We start from the raw sequence: 13,801 nt of genomic DNA, 5'->3' as shown, positions 1-13,801 counted from the left end.
TAAAGCTACTTCTATAAAAACTTGAATTTTGCTGCATGTCTTTCTAGGTAAATTATAGGCTCCATTTCATAATGAATTAGTAATTACTGCTAGAATACTAACAAAGTAATGCAGTGGTACAAGAACCTGATTTTCTCTACTGATGAAATAACTACAAGTGGTTCCCACAGAATAGTTATATATTTTTATTACATATAGAACTTTAATAAAAATCCAGTAGTGCTGACACAAAAGTCCTGGATTCTGAGTCATTCTGGGTAACACACATTATTTTTTTCATGAAATCTTCACTTACAGTAGAGAAGCAACCATAAGAACCTTCTTGCTAGGATGATTTAATTAGCAAAATATTGTATGTGAACCTCGTGTATACTATCTACGAATATGTATCCCCATCCTGTTTAGAACCCTCAAAATAAAAAAAAACATATTCAAAGGAAATCATTACATGTGCAACACATTTTAGTCTCATCATATTGCCTTCAGCAACATGAAGAATAAATTCTCCTCTCTCTGGAGAACTGAAACTTGGTTGCCATGTTACTTCACATTCCAGTGAGGAGTATGGGTCCACAGCACCTACAGAAGATTGAGAAAGAGTGAGGTAATTACCAATTTGAATTTTATAATTTCATATATACTCATATACATGTGTGTGTTTAATATTCAAAATAAGATATTTAATGATATATAATAAATTGTTAAAATTAAAATATAGAAAATGTTAAATGAGACTATCAAATAAGAATGGATCTACAGAATTTGATTAAAATCTCAAATGCATACCTTATTTAAATAAGCAAATCAAGATAACTGACAAAATATGCCAACAGTTGGCCAAAAAAAAAAAAAGTTTCAGTAAAGCAAATATTCTAGCATTCAAAATGGCCTTACAGATTGGCCTTTCAAAACCATTTGTGATCCCTGACCAAATATTCCCTCCATATTTTTCAAGACTTATCAAGAACTCACTCAGTTTTCAGAGGGAGGAATTACTATTCAAAAGATAGTTAAATAAAATTCCCATTCCTGGAGATGCAGCTTCTGTGTAGCTATTAATAATTAACACATTTCTATTAATTCAAATGTATTAAGAACCCAAGTGGTAAGAGTTATTTATCTGTTTCAATTCACCCTCTCCTTTCACATAAGAAAATGGTACTGAATACGAAGAATGACTGGACATTCTTCCCTCAGAAAGAGGGATCACCTGAAGCTCAAAAGCACAGGATACACAGAAAAGAGGCGAGTGGCTCTCACAGAGTTTGCCTTTGTCCATACTGACTACCATGTGATGGTATTTTCCTTAACCTTAATAAAAGAGTGTGCCTACCTATTTTTGCAGTGACTGCATAGCAACACAACAATACATGCACATAGATTAACATATTGTGTGATGCCCAGAAAACACCCTATGTGAGATAGTAGTAATACTCTTGAAATGAAGAGGAGCCCAATAATTCTGAGAGAAATTGGTTATGGAAGAATTCAACAGCCCAGGAGAGGGTCATTAGGATTAGACCTTTCTGTAAATAAAAAAAAAAAATTATACTACATTAGGTAAATAGCAATTTATTTACTATATATAATCAGAAAGAAGTCCATGGATATGTATTCCAAGGTTGCCTTAAAAGTGTGATAATGTCTTTAGGGAACAATAATTCATCTAGCTTTCTGCACTATCATTTCTTATGATGTGGCCTTCCTTAGTTTAGAAAGGTATCACAGCATGGCAGCTCTTAAAAGAACATGAAATCTAGAGTCAGACACCCTGGTTGAAATTTAAGTTTTACTGCTTAAGAGCTCAGACTTTGGACAATTTACTTAACCTATCTAAAGGTTCCCTAATACATAAAATGGGGGTAACAGTTACATCGAACTCAGTGAATCGTTACAGGACTTAAATAAACTTAAGTATTTCAAACAATGCCTAGAACATTCAAGGGGAATGGAACTTAAGGCAATTTTGGTGCCTGAGATCCCTCATTTAGCAAGAAAAGTTGGGAAGAGATTTCCAGATAAGAACACTGCTCCCCCAAAGAAGGTTCAGCTAGGAAAGGGGATGAATATTGTCAGCTGTGTGGATGGCATAACACGTACACAGTGGGAACAAAAAAGTGGGGTTTCTAAATCAAAGAGAATAGAGGAAATATAAAAAGTATGTGCCATTTGGGTTGTGATGGAAGGATGAGAATTCTGTAGGACAAAGCCGGAGGAAAGTTTAAAAGTTACAGTGCAGTGGTGGAAGACAGTAGTGCATGGAGAAGACAGTGATGGAAAGTAACACTGACGAAGAACAGTCCAATGCTATATAGACACACACACACAGGTAAGGGCCAGACTGAGGTGAGTTCTTTCCCCTCAACCATCATGGTTATTTCTTTTTCTTCAGGTATATTATACATATCAGGGACAGGAGAAATAAATTGGATGCCTGGATTAAACATAGCTAGGATTGCTGGCGTAGATAGCTACAAATGGCCAATGAGTGAGGCAAGTGAGAAAAACAGTGAGAGCAAACTGACTACAGACAGGCTTCAAGATTGACTGGCCTCAGGGTTTCAGAGTAAGGGTAAGACAAGGAGGTTGAAAACAAAGCAAGCAGAAACTTGAACAACTCCTAATGAAAAAGTCAAATTAGAAGCCAATTCTCTCTTAGAAAACATCAATCCACTCTTACATTCTCCCCTTGCAATATCCAGTATCCAAGCACGAATCCAAAATATATCACGCCTCAGGGAGGAACAACATAAAATTTAATTTAGAACCAGGCATTTTGCTCTACAAAAACAGAGACATGATTAAATTTATTATCCAGGATGTAAAATCAATATAGCAAAAGGGATATAAGAAAAATAACTTGATAAAAAGTCATTTTCTATTTACACAAAGAGGCAAAAGCAAACTGAGTAATTATTATATGAATATTCTGAGCATCAAAAGGAAAATAACATAAGAAAAAAATCTATGCATATAAATTATGCATACTTTCTTCAATGCTATGTGAAATAAATTCGGATATGGTATCATTTGTGCTCAAAAAAAAAATCAAAAGTACTTAAAGGCTAATGGTTTATTTATCTCTTGCCATCATGAAGTCCATTACATAGAAACACTATCTGGAATTTAATATCTTTGTTTTGTGCTTTGATTGAAAAAAAAAAAAAAGAGAAAACCCACAAAACAAAATACTAAAATGTTCCCTGTAAAAATAAGATTTCTACATATGCTGAGAAAGATAACTGGTGTTCCAGGTTGTAATACTTTGATTCCACTTCTCATTCCATAAATAGGCATCATTAATGCATTTCCAGAGCAGTCACAAGAGGGAAGCCCAGCCCATTCAGCCATGGCTAGGATGGAGAAATACAGAGTGTTCATGTAAGGTGATTTCAGACATCCCTAGTGCCAATCATGAACCTGATCAGAACCCACAGGTGGAATGCAGATAATAGAACTACCACTTTTTGTTATCTGTTAAAAATAACTGGAGGTTTGTCTATAATCTCTGAAATGTGAAGGAATATTTTCTCTTTATTATCTGATTAATCAAGCATCTTTTCTCTAGGTTGGGGCAAGAACCTAATTAATCACAACCAAAAAAAAAAAAAAAAAAGAAAAAGAAAAAACACAGCCTGGTCAAATGAATCTGCTAAATATTGAGAGAAGCATACCTTTCATGTGGAATTACAATCTGGAATTGTGCTAAATCAATAGAGGTTAATGAAAAGATTAAATATGGCTACCTCAATGCCAGTGAAAGCATAAGCTTACTCTTCTACTTATTAATTTTGTTAACATCTCTACCTATATACCCCCACTAAAGTGAATTTAAATTCGTATCTATTGGAAATGACTGACACAATAAAACACCCTAAGGCAATGTTTCTACAAGCCAGCACTCCTCTGTAAAATGAAATACAGCCTGACTAAATTCCAAAAGATGGACATTCCTAAATTGAGATGAAGGGAAAGCAAGGGAGGATGGAATGGAAGGAGGGCGAGAAGGAAAGAGAGGAAGAAAGAGGGAGAGAAAGGAATTGATACTAGGAAAGAGTAGCAAGATACATGGTAGGCTGATATCACTCTTAAGAAGATCAAGAGGAAAAAAGACTAAACATTCAGAATTCTCAAATTTTCATAATCAAAAGGCCATGCATTGCCACCTTCCTTCCAGTCATTATAAAAGGAGTTTTTCATACATTTAATCTTTATGAGCTTGTCTAGTTTACAGATAAGGATACTAGTATGTAGGGTACTTTTCTCAAGATTGTAAAGCTAGCGAGAAGCTAGGTCTAGTTTGAAATCAAGTTTAACTCAAGTTTGTTTTACTTTCCATGCACACAGATGTGAACTTCAGCTGGTTATCAAGCAGATACAAAGACCCAGATCTATCCATCTAGCTGGCAAGACATGGGTATACATAGGAAGATATGGTATAGCTCATCCAACCTCTAACTGGCAGTTTTACTTCTTTACCTTTTGTGTCTTCATGAGGTTTTCACAGCACAACACAAAGTTTGCTAAATTTGACAGGCTATTTGGTGAATGACAGTTCAGTTACCATTATAAAAATCTCAGTTTTTTTAACAGGCATATCCTGTGAAATTATAAATTCTAGGGAATGGCAGAAGCAGGATACGTAACAAACACAAGAAATCATTAAATATGGAAAACCTGAAATTATTCTATTAATTAAAAAGAAATAAAAAATAATGATTTTAAGTTCTGAATTTCATTAACTGAATTTTATCATTTGTAAAGAATTTGTGGATCTGTCTAAAAAAATTTACAATCTAACAAGATGTCATTCTGATTCACATCATTATAATCAACTCAATGAAAACTAACTATGTCATCTCTATCTCTTAGAGTAAATTTTGGCAAGGCTTTGGTGCTCAATTGTTCAGTTAAGTAGCAGACTAGCTATTGCAGTGTTTTTTTAGATGTGACTAACATCTGAATCAGTAGACTTTGACTAAAGCATATTACCTTCCACTGTGTGGGAAGACCTCATCCAAAAAGCTGAAGCCCTAAAAAGAAAAGGCTGAAGTTCCTTTGGATTCAAGACTGAACCATTAATCCTTTCCTAGATCCCCTGCCTGCCAGTCTCTGATCTGTGCTACAGATTTCAATTTCAAGATTGCCCTCTCACACAACTGCCAATTCCTTAAAATGTCTCTCTGTTACTTTCTCTCTATTTTTTTTCTATAGGTTCTCTTTCCCTGGAGTCCCAAAACACAGGATCCATAATTTTATACCCAATTTTTGTATGTATGCATATTGAAATAAATGTCCCAATGACTGTATCTGACTTACTTGTATGTCTTGGTAACATTCTCCATTATACACTCCATATGATATAAAAATAAGTGAATGTACAATTCAAGCAAACAAAATAAACTATTACCTTTAACTGGACAAATGGAAAATGCCATCCCTCTTGCTGTGTTTACAGGCTGCCATTCAAAGTGTGCAAAATAATTCTGATGATTAAACAACCTAACTGTACCCCGAAAACATTTTTTCACCAAGAAGCCATGTGGTTTCAGTACTAGCTCACTGGAAGACAGCTCCAGTCTTACGGGGTGGATAACAGCCATCACAAGGATGTGTCCACCGGGGATATTGTTTACTGTAAAAGTGAAAGACCTGTAACAGCAAAAGCATGCAAAGTTCACTGATAGTAGTCATTTGCAGTAACAGATTTAGTTATATGTAAAAAAAATCATGTATTTTTTAACAGTCATAGTTAATCCTTAGTACACAATACATTGAAATAATTATTAAAGATCATTAACTACCACTGAAACAGATCTACAAATGATGCACATATAGTTTCCACTTGGAAGGTGCAAGTATATAATGGTTAGGGTAAATAAATGCATATTCTAGAAAAGGACACTTTATTCTGGCAAATAGAAAAGCAAGAAAAAAAGAATACTTACTTCCAAAATTTTCCAACAGTGGGAGATTCAAATAACACTGAAATATGAGTGCTAGATGTAGGTGGAATCACATAGGAAAATTGATTAGTTTTCCGAAGTTCATCCAAATTAACATCTAACTGGATGAAAATATGCATGGGTAGCATATTAATAACATGCAGTAGACGAGTATTTGTGGAGTTCACACAAACATCACCAAAGTTAAGAACAGTCGGCCCTGAAAAATGAACAGCAACTTATTAAGTTTAATGTTGGCAAATGTGTGCATTTATTGATATTTTTAAAATTTGTATATACACCATGATCAATTAATTCATAAAACAGCATTTTAGAATATGTATTATAGTATCACAAATGATTAACCAAGTTTTTAATCCCAATGGCCATAATTTGATGTTTGAGACTAGTAGCTAAAATTCAGTATTCTAATTATTTTATATATTACAAATATAATTATCTGGGGAAAAAATGATATGACAAAGTCACCAGCATCAGATGCTTTATTTCATGGGAGGGGCTCTGAAAGCTGGTTGGAAGCTTTTTAAGTCTTTATCTATAAAATTCTTTCTGAAAGGACCTCTCTCAGGAAGACTTAATCTGATCTCTCTTTAAATTTAAACCTGCTTCCTTCGTTTCCCCACAGAGAACACCCCCTTTCTTCCCCAACCTCCCTGTTTTAGCTAAATTATTTAAGATGGTGTCTAACGCCATGTTGGTGAATTACCCACTCGTGCTGGATGTCTAGCTTGTATACAGGAAACAGACATGTTATGACTGACATTGTATAGGACTCTTTCTAGTATCAATCTCTCTGATATTTGTTTGATTATTTCCCAGCCTGGACCCAGAATGGTGCAGGAGGATTTCCTTTATGGCCCAAGCAAATCAAAACTTAATTGTACTTTGTCTTTCTCAAAAGTAGAAATTTAAACGAACCAGTCAGGTGTTTCCTGTGCCACACTAGTGAGGTCCTCTGCTTGGCAAAGACACCCCCTTGCCTTTTGCTAAAGGAAGGTGGCTTTGTCTGAAGTAATCCTTCTTTTCTTTGACTAATAACTTTGTCCTACCTGACAAAAAAACCTGACTAAAAAACCTTCCATTTTATACAACTTCGTGCAGAGCCTTGTTGTATTATTTGATGGCATGCTGACCACCTCAGGAATCGCTGAATAAAGCTAGCTAGATATTTAAAATGAAATCAGATATTTTGATAGTTAACAACTTCAATATTTTTTTTTTTTTGAAAATACAGACTTTAGCAGGTACCATAGATACTTACCAACTACTACTTGATGAATTTGCTTTGGTGTCAAAAGTAAGCTGCAATCATATTTTTCATGAGGGGTAGAGGGGTATGATTTAAGTCCATTGAGAACCTGTGAAAAATTGTATATTCCAAAATTAATGGTTTAATATTAGCAGAAGCTATTTTAAGAAAATAGCTGTAATAAAATGCTGTAATAAACCATAAACTACTGCACGTGCCTTTCTTTTCAGACACTTTGTCTCTTTGGAAGATATAGTCCTGGTACTCAGCAATTGATGAGGTTTGACCTGAGACTCTGAGGTAGAGACCTCCTCTTCTATTTCTGCTTCTGAGAGTACAGGTGACTTTAGGCCCGATGCTTGCTGTAATCCTTCCTCTGTATCACTATATGAACTTCTGTATAACCTATTTAAAACATAATACTGAATATCTGAGGCCAAGTCCTTTAGAAAATACATCTGTAAACCCAAATATTCCCCATCGTGCAAGCTGTTGCTGATCCACTCAGAACCACTTATACAGACTTATGTATTAAGCTGCACAAAATTGCCCACTGCTAAGGAGATCGCATTGTAAAATCCCTCCCCAAGGAGGTTATGCCCACCCTGCCATACACTGGGACAGCTCTCCGTCAATGCCTGACACGGTAACACAATAAAGTCCCTTTGACTGAAGGCAAGAATGAGTATGCAGTATAATAGAAGCACAAAATATCCGAGGAGTCAGGCTGAGTGTAAACCTTATTTGAAACACATTATTTCCAAGTTACCACTCCTGCGCTATCTTGCTTCCCTTAGCCTACACAGATTTCTCCTAAAATAACTCTCTCCAAACAATTCACATGCTGGAATCCCTGTCATGGCTTGCACCTGAGGAAACCCACTATGAAATTTCCAATGAAAAGATAGAAGGATATTTATAGTCAAAGTAGTGTACTGGTGATATTTCATATATGAAAAAGACATTTCTGTCACTAACAAGAAACTAAGGATAAAGAAGAAATCCCTGGATCCACAGGCACCATGAGCTGTTTCATATTGATTGAGGAAGTGAACTTTACCTATCCGATTCTTTCTCTAGGCGCACATCTCTTAAATATTTAATGTAGTTTGCATAATAGTTCTCATGTTCTCTCTTTTTTATTTTTTCAGCTTCAGTATATGTATAGTCAATATCCACGTAGTTATATCTTGGAATCTTTGTGAAAATTGTCCTACAATATGAACAAGTCATATTAATTTAGATAAATATGCATTTATTCAATCAGCATTAAACGTTATCTATGCCAAGGGCTGGAGGAAAATGTGGTGAATGGGACAGATTGCAGTCCTTTCCTTCATATTCTATATCAAAATATTGTAATACTTAGCATTAGAGTGATATCTAATTTTCTTCTTCATCTAATCAGAAACCAGTCCTTAGAGTCATTAGAAAATAAAGGAATTTATCCTAAAACCACCCTAAAGGAATTAGTCAAACAAGAAATTTGGACAATTCTAGATTACAGGTGGGACTAGCTCTGAATATGATTCTGTTGGAGGAACTGTATAGATGCCAACCCTACCTGTTTGCCAAAGAGTTCTCAGGCTCTAAGGACTACAACTCCCATCATGCCACAGATCTACCATGATGCTTATCTTCCTGAACTGGGGGTTTGCTGGAAACTAGGTTGGAGTTAGGTAGCAATACTTGGAATAAACCTGAAAACATGTGGGTTGTCACACTCTTGGCTTTTCCTGCATTTAGCATGTACCTGCAAGGGTCCCAGCTCAGACAGTGTTAGTGGCAGGATATACTGACCAATTTTTTTGTCTATGTTCTTCATCTTGTATTTTCCTTTAAAAAAATCTACATCTGTTTACTTCCTTTTTGAAGAATATACTCCAGGAAATACCTCTGCAGCTTTGACTAGGTGATTTCCTTAAGTGTGTAAAGCACAAGAGCTTACACATAAAATAAGTAAAACATTTTGTCCTTATTTATTTATTCACAAATATTTACCACATGCCAACTATATGTCTATATTTTAAGCAGGGGACATAATGCAGTAAACAAAAACTAGACAAAAATTCCTACCTTACTTTCTACTCAAAAACTGTAAAGGTAAAATGCACTAAAAAAATAAAATAGTAATTATAATTACCAACAATTTAATATTCTGTAAAATCTCATTCCTTAAAGTTACTAATTGCTAACACAAAAATAACTGAACTAATTTCGTGTTTCTATTCATATAGAAAAGAGAAAATTGAGAAAAAACAATTACGACAATAGGATAAATGGGAAATGTTTAACCTTCATCAAAAAATATCAGGCATTTTAAAATTATCTGATTAATATTTATTAAAACAGAAATGCACTGTTAATGTTATGTTAACATTATGCTGCTAAAAGTAACACAATGGATTGCCACATATTCTCTGTTACAGATTCCCCCCATAATATATACCAATTTGGGTAAAAAATTAATTAATGCATAATGTGCCTGTGTGTCTATCTGGCTATCCATCTATATGCATAAGGGTAGAGTCAGAGAAATAGTGAAGAACAGACTCCAAGCCAGTGAATGATGTCCTGAATGTGTTCTACCCTCATCAACAAGCTGACGAGATCTCAAGTACCTGGATTCCAATTTCCAGTAAGCCATGAACCGGACTTCCTGAACCAGGAGCAGTTGAGAGGTAAAGTGGATACATATTGGAGGTTGAACAAAAGACAAAAGGGGAACACTTGGAGTAGAGACACATGGCCAAGAAATGCACAGAGATGCTGTTACTAGTGTTCTGGCAGAGTTTTGACCTCATGGAGAGTCAAGTGTATGTTTTGAATTCATAGGCTCTCCTGTTCCAGCTCTCGGGGACGTTCCTAACCCCTTTCTGGTGGTCCCCAGATGGAAGATGGAAGGTACCTTGGACTTGTGACAGCTTTCAGGCTTTAGCTGCCCTGCTTTAGGTCAAGTCTATTTGGCTGGGCATTTGCCCATGAGAGCATAGGCCATTTTTGGAGTCTGATGAGGACTTCATTCTTCCTCTTGCTATGTAAGCCAATAAATGATCTTTCACATTAAGAATCTACTTTTTTGCCTATGTGTGTATAGATAGCTGAACCCTTTTAGAACTCACAAAATGGGGTTTTCCCTGTAACAGCCTGGGATCCCTCAATATCCTTCAGTCACACAGTCACAGTAGGAGAAAACTAAAAGGATACCTTAAAAATTATTTCCTGAAGAATACTAAGCTTCCAATAAAAAAGTAGATGCTCCACAATATTTACTGCAGCATTACTTACAAAATTTAGGCTTTGAATACAACCTGATTCACAGAGGACCAGACAAAAAAGATGTGGTATGCCCACAGAATAGAACGGAGAAGGATAATGTGGCATATCCATTTAAATTAATACTACTCCAGAATAAGGAGAGAAAAAATGTTATAGTACACCAGAATGGACGGAGCTCAAGGGAATTATGTATATCAAAGATAAAAAACAAAAGCAATGACTTCACATATATGATCAAGATACGGAATCAAAGATAATGAACTGACAAAGCAAATGGTTATATATGATTGGAAAACTGATAACTAAATTGAAGTTTCTGAAGTTAAGAGGAAGTTAAGAATCCTAAATGGAGGGGTAAGGGAGAAAGAGCCAAAAGGATAGGTGGAAGGGGAAAAAATACAGGCCTCACACTTACCTTCTACTGGGTAAATACTGACATATCAAAAATTCACACGTCAAAAAAAAAAATCAAGAATCAGGCTCTCCCTGGTGGCGCAGCAGGTTAAAGCACAGCACTAAGAAGCCAAAGCAACTTCAGCATGAGTTCGATCCCCACCTTGGAGGTGACCCACATGGTACAGCAGACCTCTTAATGATTTACCAAAAGAAAAGACACAGAGCAACTTCAAAGATATTATCAAGTTTAGACAGTCTACTAATAGCTCAGGAACAGTCAATTTCAGTCTCATATGTGTAGAAATCACTGTTGGGCAAACAGCCCAAATAAAGATGCCACAATGTCTAGGTTTCTTCTTACTATCAACACATGTAAATTCAGGTTTACTATCACTTATCATCCTATCTGGGGAGTTTTTAGTTCAATTTGGGAAAGGCTGCTAGAAATGTCACTTGAGGGGAAATGAACGAAGATATTGATGATGATGATGATGATGACGAATAAGATGATTGATTTTTCACAATTTAAAAAAATTACTTTAAACCATAGATAAAATTCTAGCTCTCAACAAGTTAATGAACATGAATGTGCTGAAGAATTCATAGATTCTGAAAAGTGATTGTTTCCATCATTCTATATTAGTCACATCATATTCTAAAAATCATCTGGTAAGCCATTCACTTCTCAGCAAGCACACCTTAGCGGCGATAAAAGGTTAGATAAATGCACTAGCAATTCAACAAACCTCTCCTCCAATGTAGAACAATGAGCAAATACAAGTTCATTGCAATTATAACTACTACTACTAGTACTTCTACACTACCACTACTACTGGAGCTGCTGCTGTCATCATTAGTTACAGCAGGATATGTAAGACTTCTCCATGTCATGTTAGTCATTAGGTTTTTCAAAATTTTCAAGTGTTTTAAATATCACATTACCTGAAATGCTTACGTTGGTCTCCAGACCTGATACTTGCAGTTCGGTCATTAGGGAAGGCTACCAGAGCATCCTTCACTGACTGTTTACCTGGACGATGATCATGAATGTTTGTCAGTTTTGACTGAAGCATTGCGACATGTGTGTAGTCTCTGCATTTTGCTGCATCTTTGACCACAAACTGTCCCGTCGGATTACTGACCAAAGGAGATATACCTTTTATAGAAATGAGTATTACGTTTAAACATGATTTTATGAATTCCAGCTTTCTAAAAAATATCCATTAGTTAATACACTATTAATTCTACATTATTGGCTCTAAGTCCCTAAATATTCTGAAAGTAAAATTAACTCATTTAATAAATTAACCTACACAAAACAATCTAGCAAAATAAGTAATAAAAATGCATTCATAAAAAAAAATGGTAATTTGAAACACTGGATTGACCCATATGAAACTGAAGTTTGTATAGGTTAAGGAAAGCTAAATATCAAGCTATTGCATATGGTTCAAGGCCAGAATGATTACTGAGGATTATATGGGAATATATATAAAACCATGAGTCTTGAATAGTCCATTTCATGGACCAATGTCACAGCAGTGACCTGGTAGCTAAGTGAGGCTGATTTGCATTTCTCTTATAATAAATGAAGTGGAATATTTCTTCGTATATCTACAGGCCACCTGAAGGTCTTCTGTGAGAAGTGTTTGTTGAGGTCCTTGGTCCATTTTACAATATTTGATACATTTTATCTCTCATTAAAGCAGTGTTAATCAAAGTATGATCCTCAAAATGACATTAGAATCTACTGGGAACATGTTAATAATGCAAATCTTTGGGATCCAGCAAAGATTAACTTAAGAATCAATGCTGGGATGATATGCCAGTTTAAAATAAATATGCCTATTTATTTTAATAGGCCTTCCATGTGATTTTGATACATACAAAAAAGATAAAATCTACCTAGTTAGACCATATTTGAAATAGGTAGCTCAGTAATTAGTATATTAAGATAGTCCTATGGTAACCAAATTAACAAAAAAAAATGCAAGCATTCACAAAAACTAACCAGGATTAATTTCCATCACAACATTTTTGCTGGAAGGTTTACAGACACTGTTGAAATCTAAATGTATTTGAAGAAAAGGTTTCATTGATGTAGACTGTAAATTTTCATCTGCTACTGAGCCAATAATTTGTATTGACTGCTTCACACTGAAGACCCCAACTTGATGTGGAATGAATGAACATGTCACATTCTAGAAGGAAAAAAAAAAGCAAAGTAAGTAAATGGTATCCATCATTTGAGAACATCCAAAACTCATGTTGAAATCTAAAACTCCATATAATGGAATTATGAGCTGGAGTTATGTGTCAGGGGGTAAAAGTAGCTCATGAGGATCGAGACTCCTGATTAGCATTCTTATAAAAGAAGCTCCACCACTATCTCTAGTCCCTTCTACTATCTGAGGATACCAGAAGTTTTCTCTATGGTAGAGGGCCCTCACCCAATCATGTTGGCATCCGGATCTAGGACTTCCATAAACCAGGGCTGTGAGAAACAGATGTCTTATTTATAAAGAAGACACTTTATGGCATTTGGTTATAGCAATACAAATGGATTAAGAAAACAATACTGTACTATTAGAAAAACAAAAAAATCAAAAGTCAACCCCAAAAATATTTTATAAAATTTTAAGGGAAGTTATCTTATCAAAATGGTAAAATATGCTTTAGAAATAGATACTTAATTGACAAACCTTTAAAATATACATTGTTGGAAAATAAGAAAAAAATAAGAATAATGGTACTGAAGTAATCCCAGAGTGACAGCTGAAAGACCTCCAGACATTTACTCCTTTAAAACAGGAAAAGAAGACTGCCAAAATCAACTTTTCACGGCCCTCTCTGGTGGCACAGTGGGTTAAAGCACAGCACTAAGAAGCTTAAGCCACTTTTACATGAGTTC

The 13,801-nt window shown here is 35.2% G+C and overlaps 1 protein-coding gene across 1 annotated transcript in view; it reads right to left on the bottom strand.

Annotated features, from left to right (window-relative positions):
- The window catches only part of CFAP47 (cilia and flagella associated protein 47), a 283,608-nt gene that overhangs the window by 245,420 nt on the left and 24,387 nt on the right, over positions 1–13,801 (bottom strand). Inside the window, exons 9-16 of the mRNA XM_012730250.1 lie at positions 12,902–13,091; positions 11,833–12,046; positions 8,276–8,428; positions 7,434–7,620; positions 7,228–7,324; positions 5,949–6,165; positions 5,411–5,652; positions 449–579 (exon numbers count right to left, since the gene is read on the bottom strand). Coding sequence (XP_012585704.1) covers positions 449–579; positions 5,411–5,652; positions 5,949–6,165; positions 7,228–7,324; positions 7,434–7,620; positions 8,276–8,428; positions 11,833–12,046; positions 12,902–13,091 — 1,431 coding nt within the window. The remainder of the gene's footprint in view (positions 1–448; positions 580–5,410; positions 5,653–5,948; positions 6,166–7,227; positions 7,325–7,433; positions 7,621–8,275; positions 8,429–11,832; positions 12,047–12,901; positions 13,092–13,801) is intronic.

The sequence above is a fragment of the Condylura cristata genome, unplaced genomic scaffold (assembly GCF_000260355.1).
Source record: "Condylura cristata isolate star-nosed mole 26May11 unplaced genomic scaffold, ConCri1.0 scaffold00027, whole genome shotgun sequence".
In the NCBI taxonomy this organism is placed as follows: Eukaryota; Metazoa; Chordata; class Mammalia; order Eulipotyphla; family Talpidae; genus Condylura; species Condylura cristata.
The sequence above is the reverse complement of the archived record's forward strand: the minus strand, read 5'-3'. Positions and strand labels throughout refer to the sequence as shown.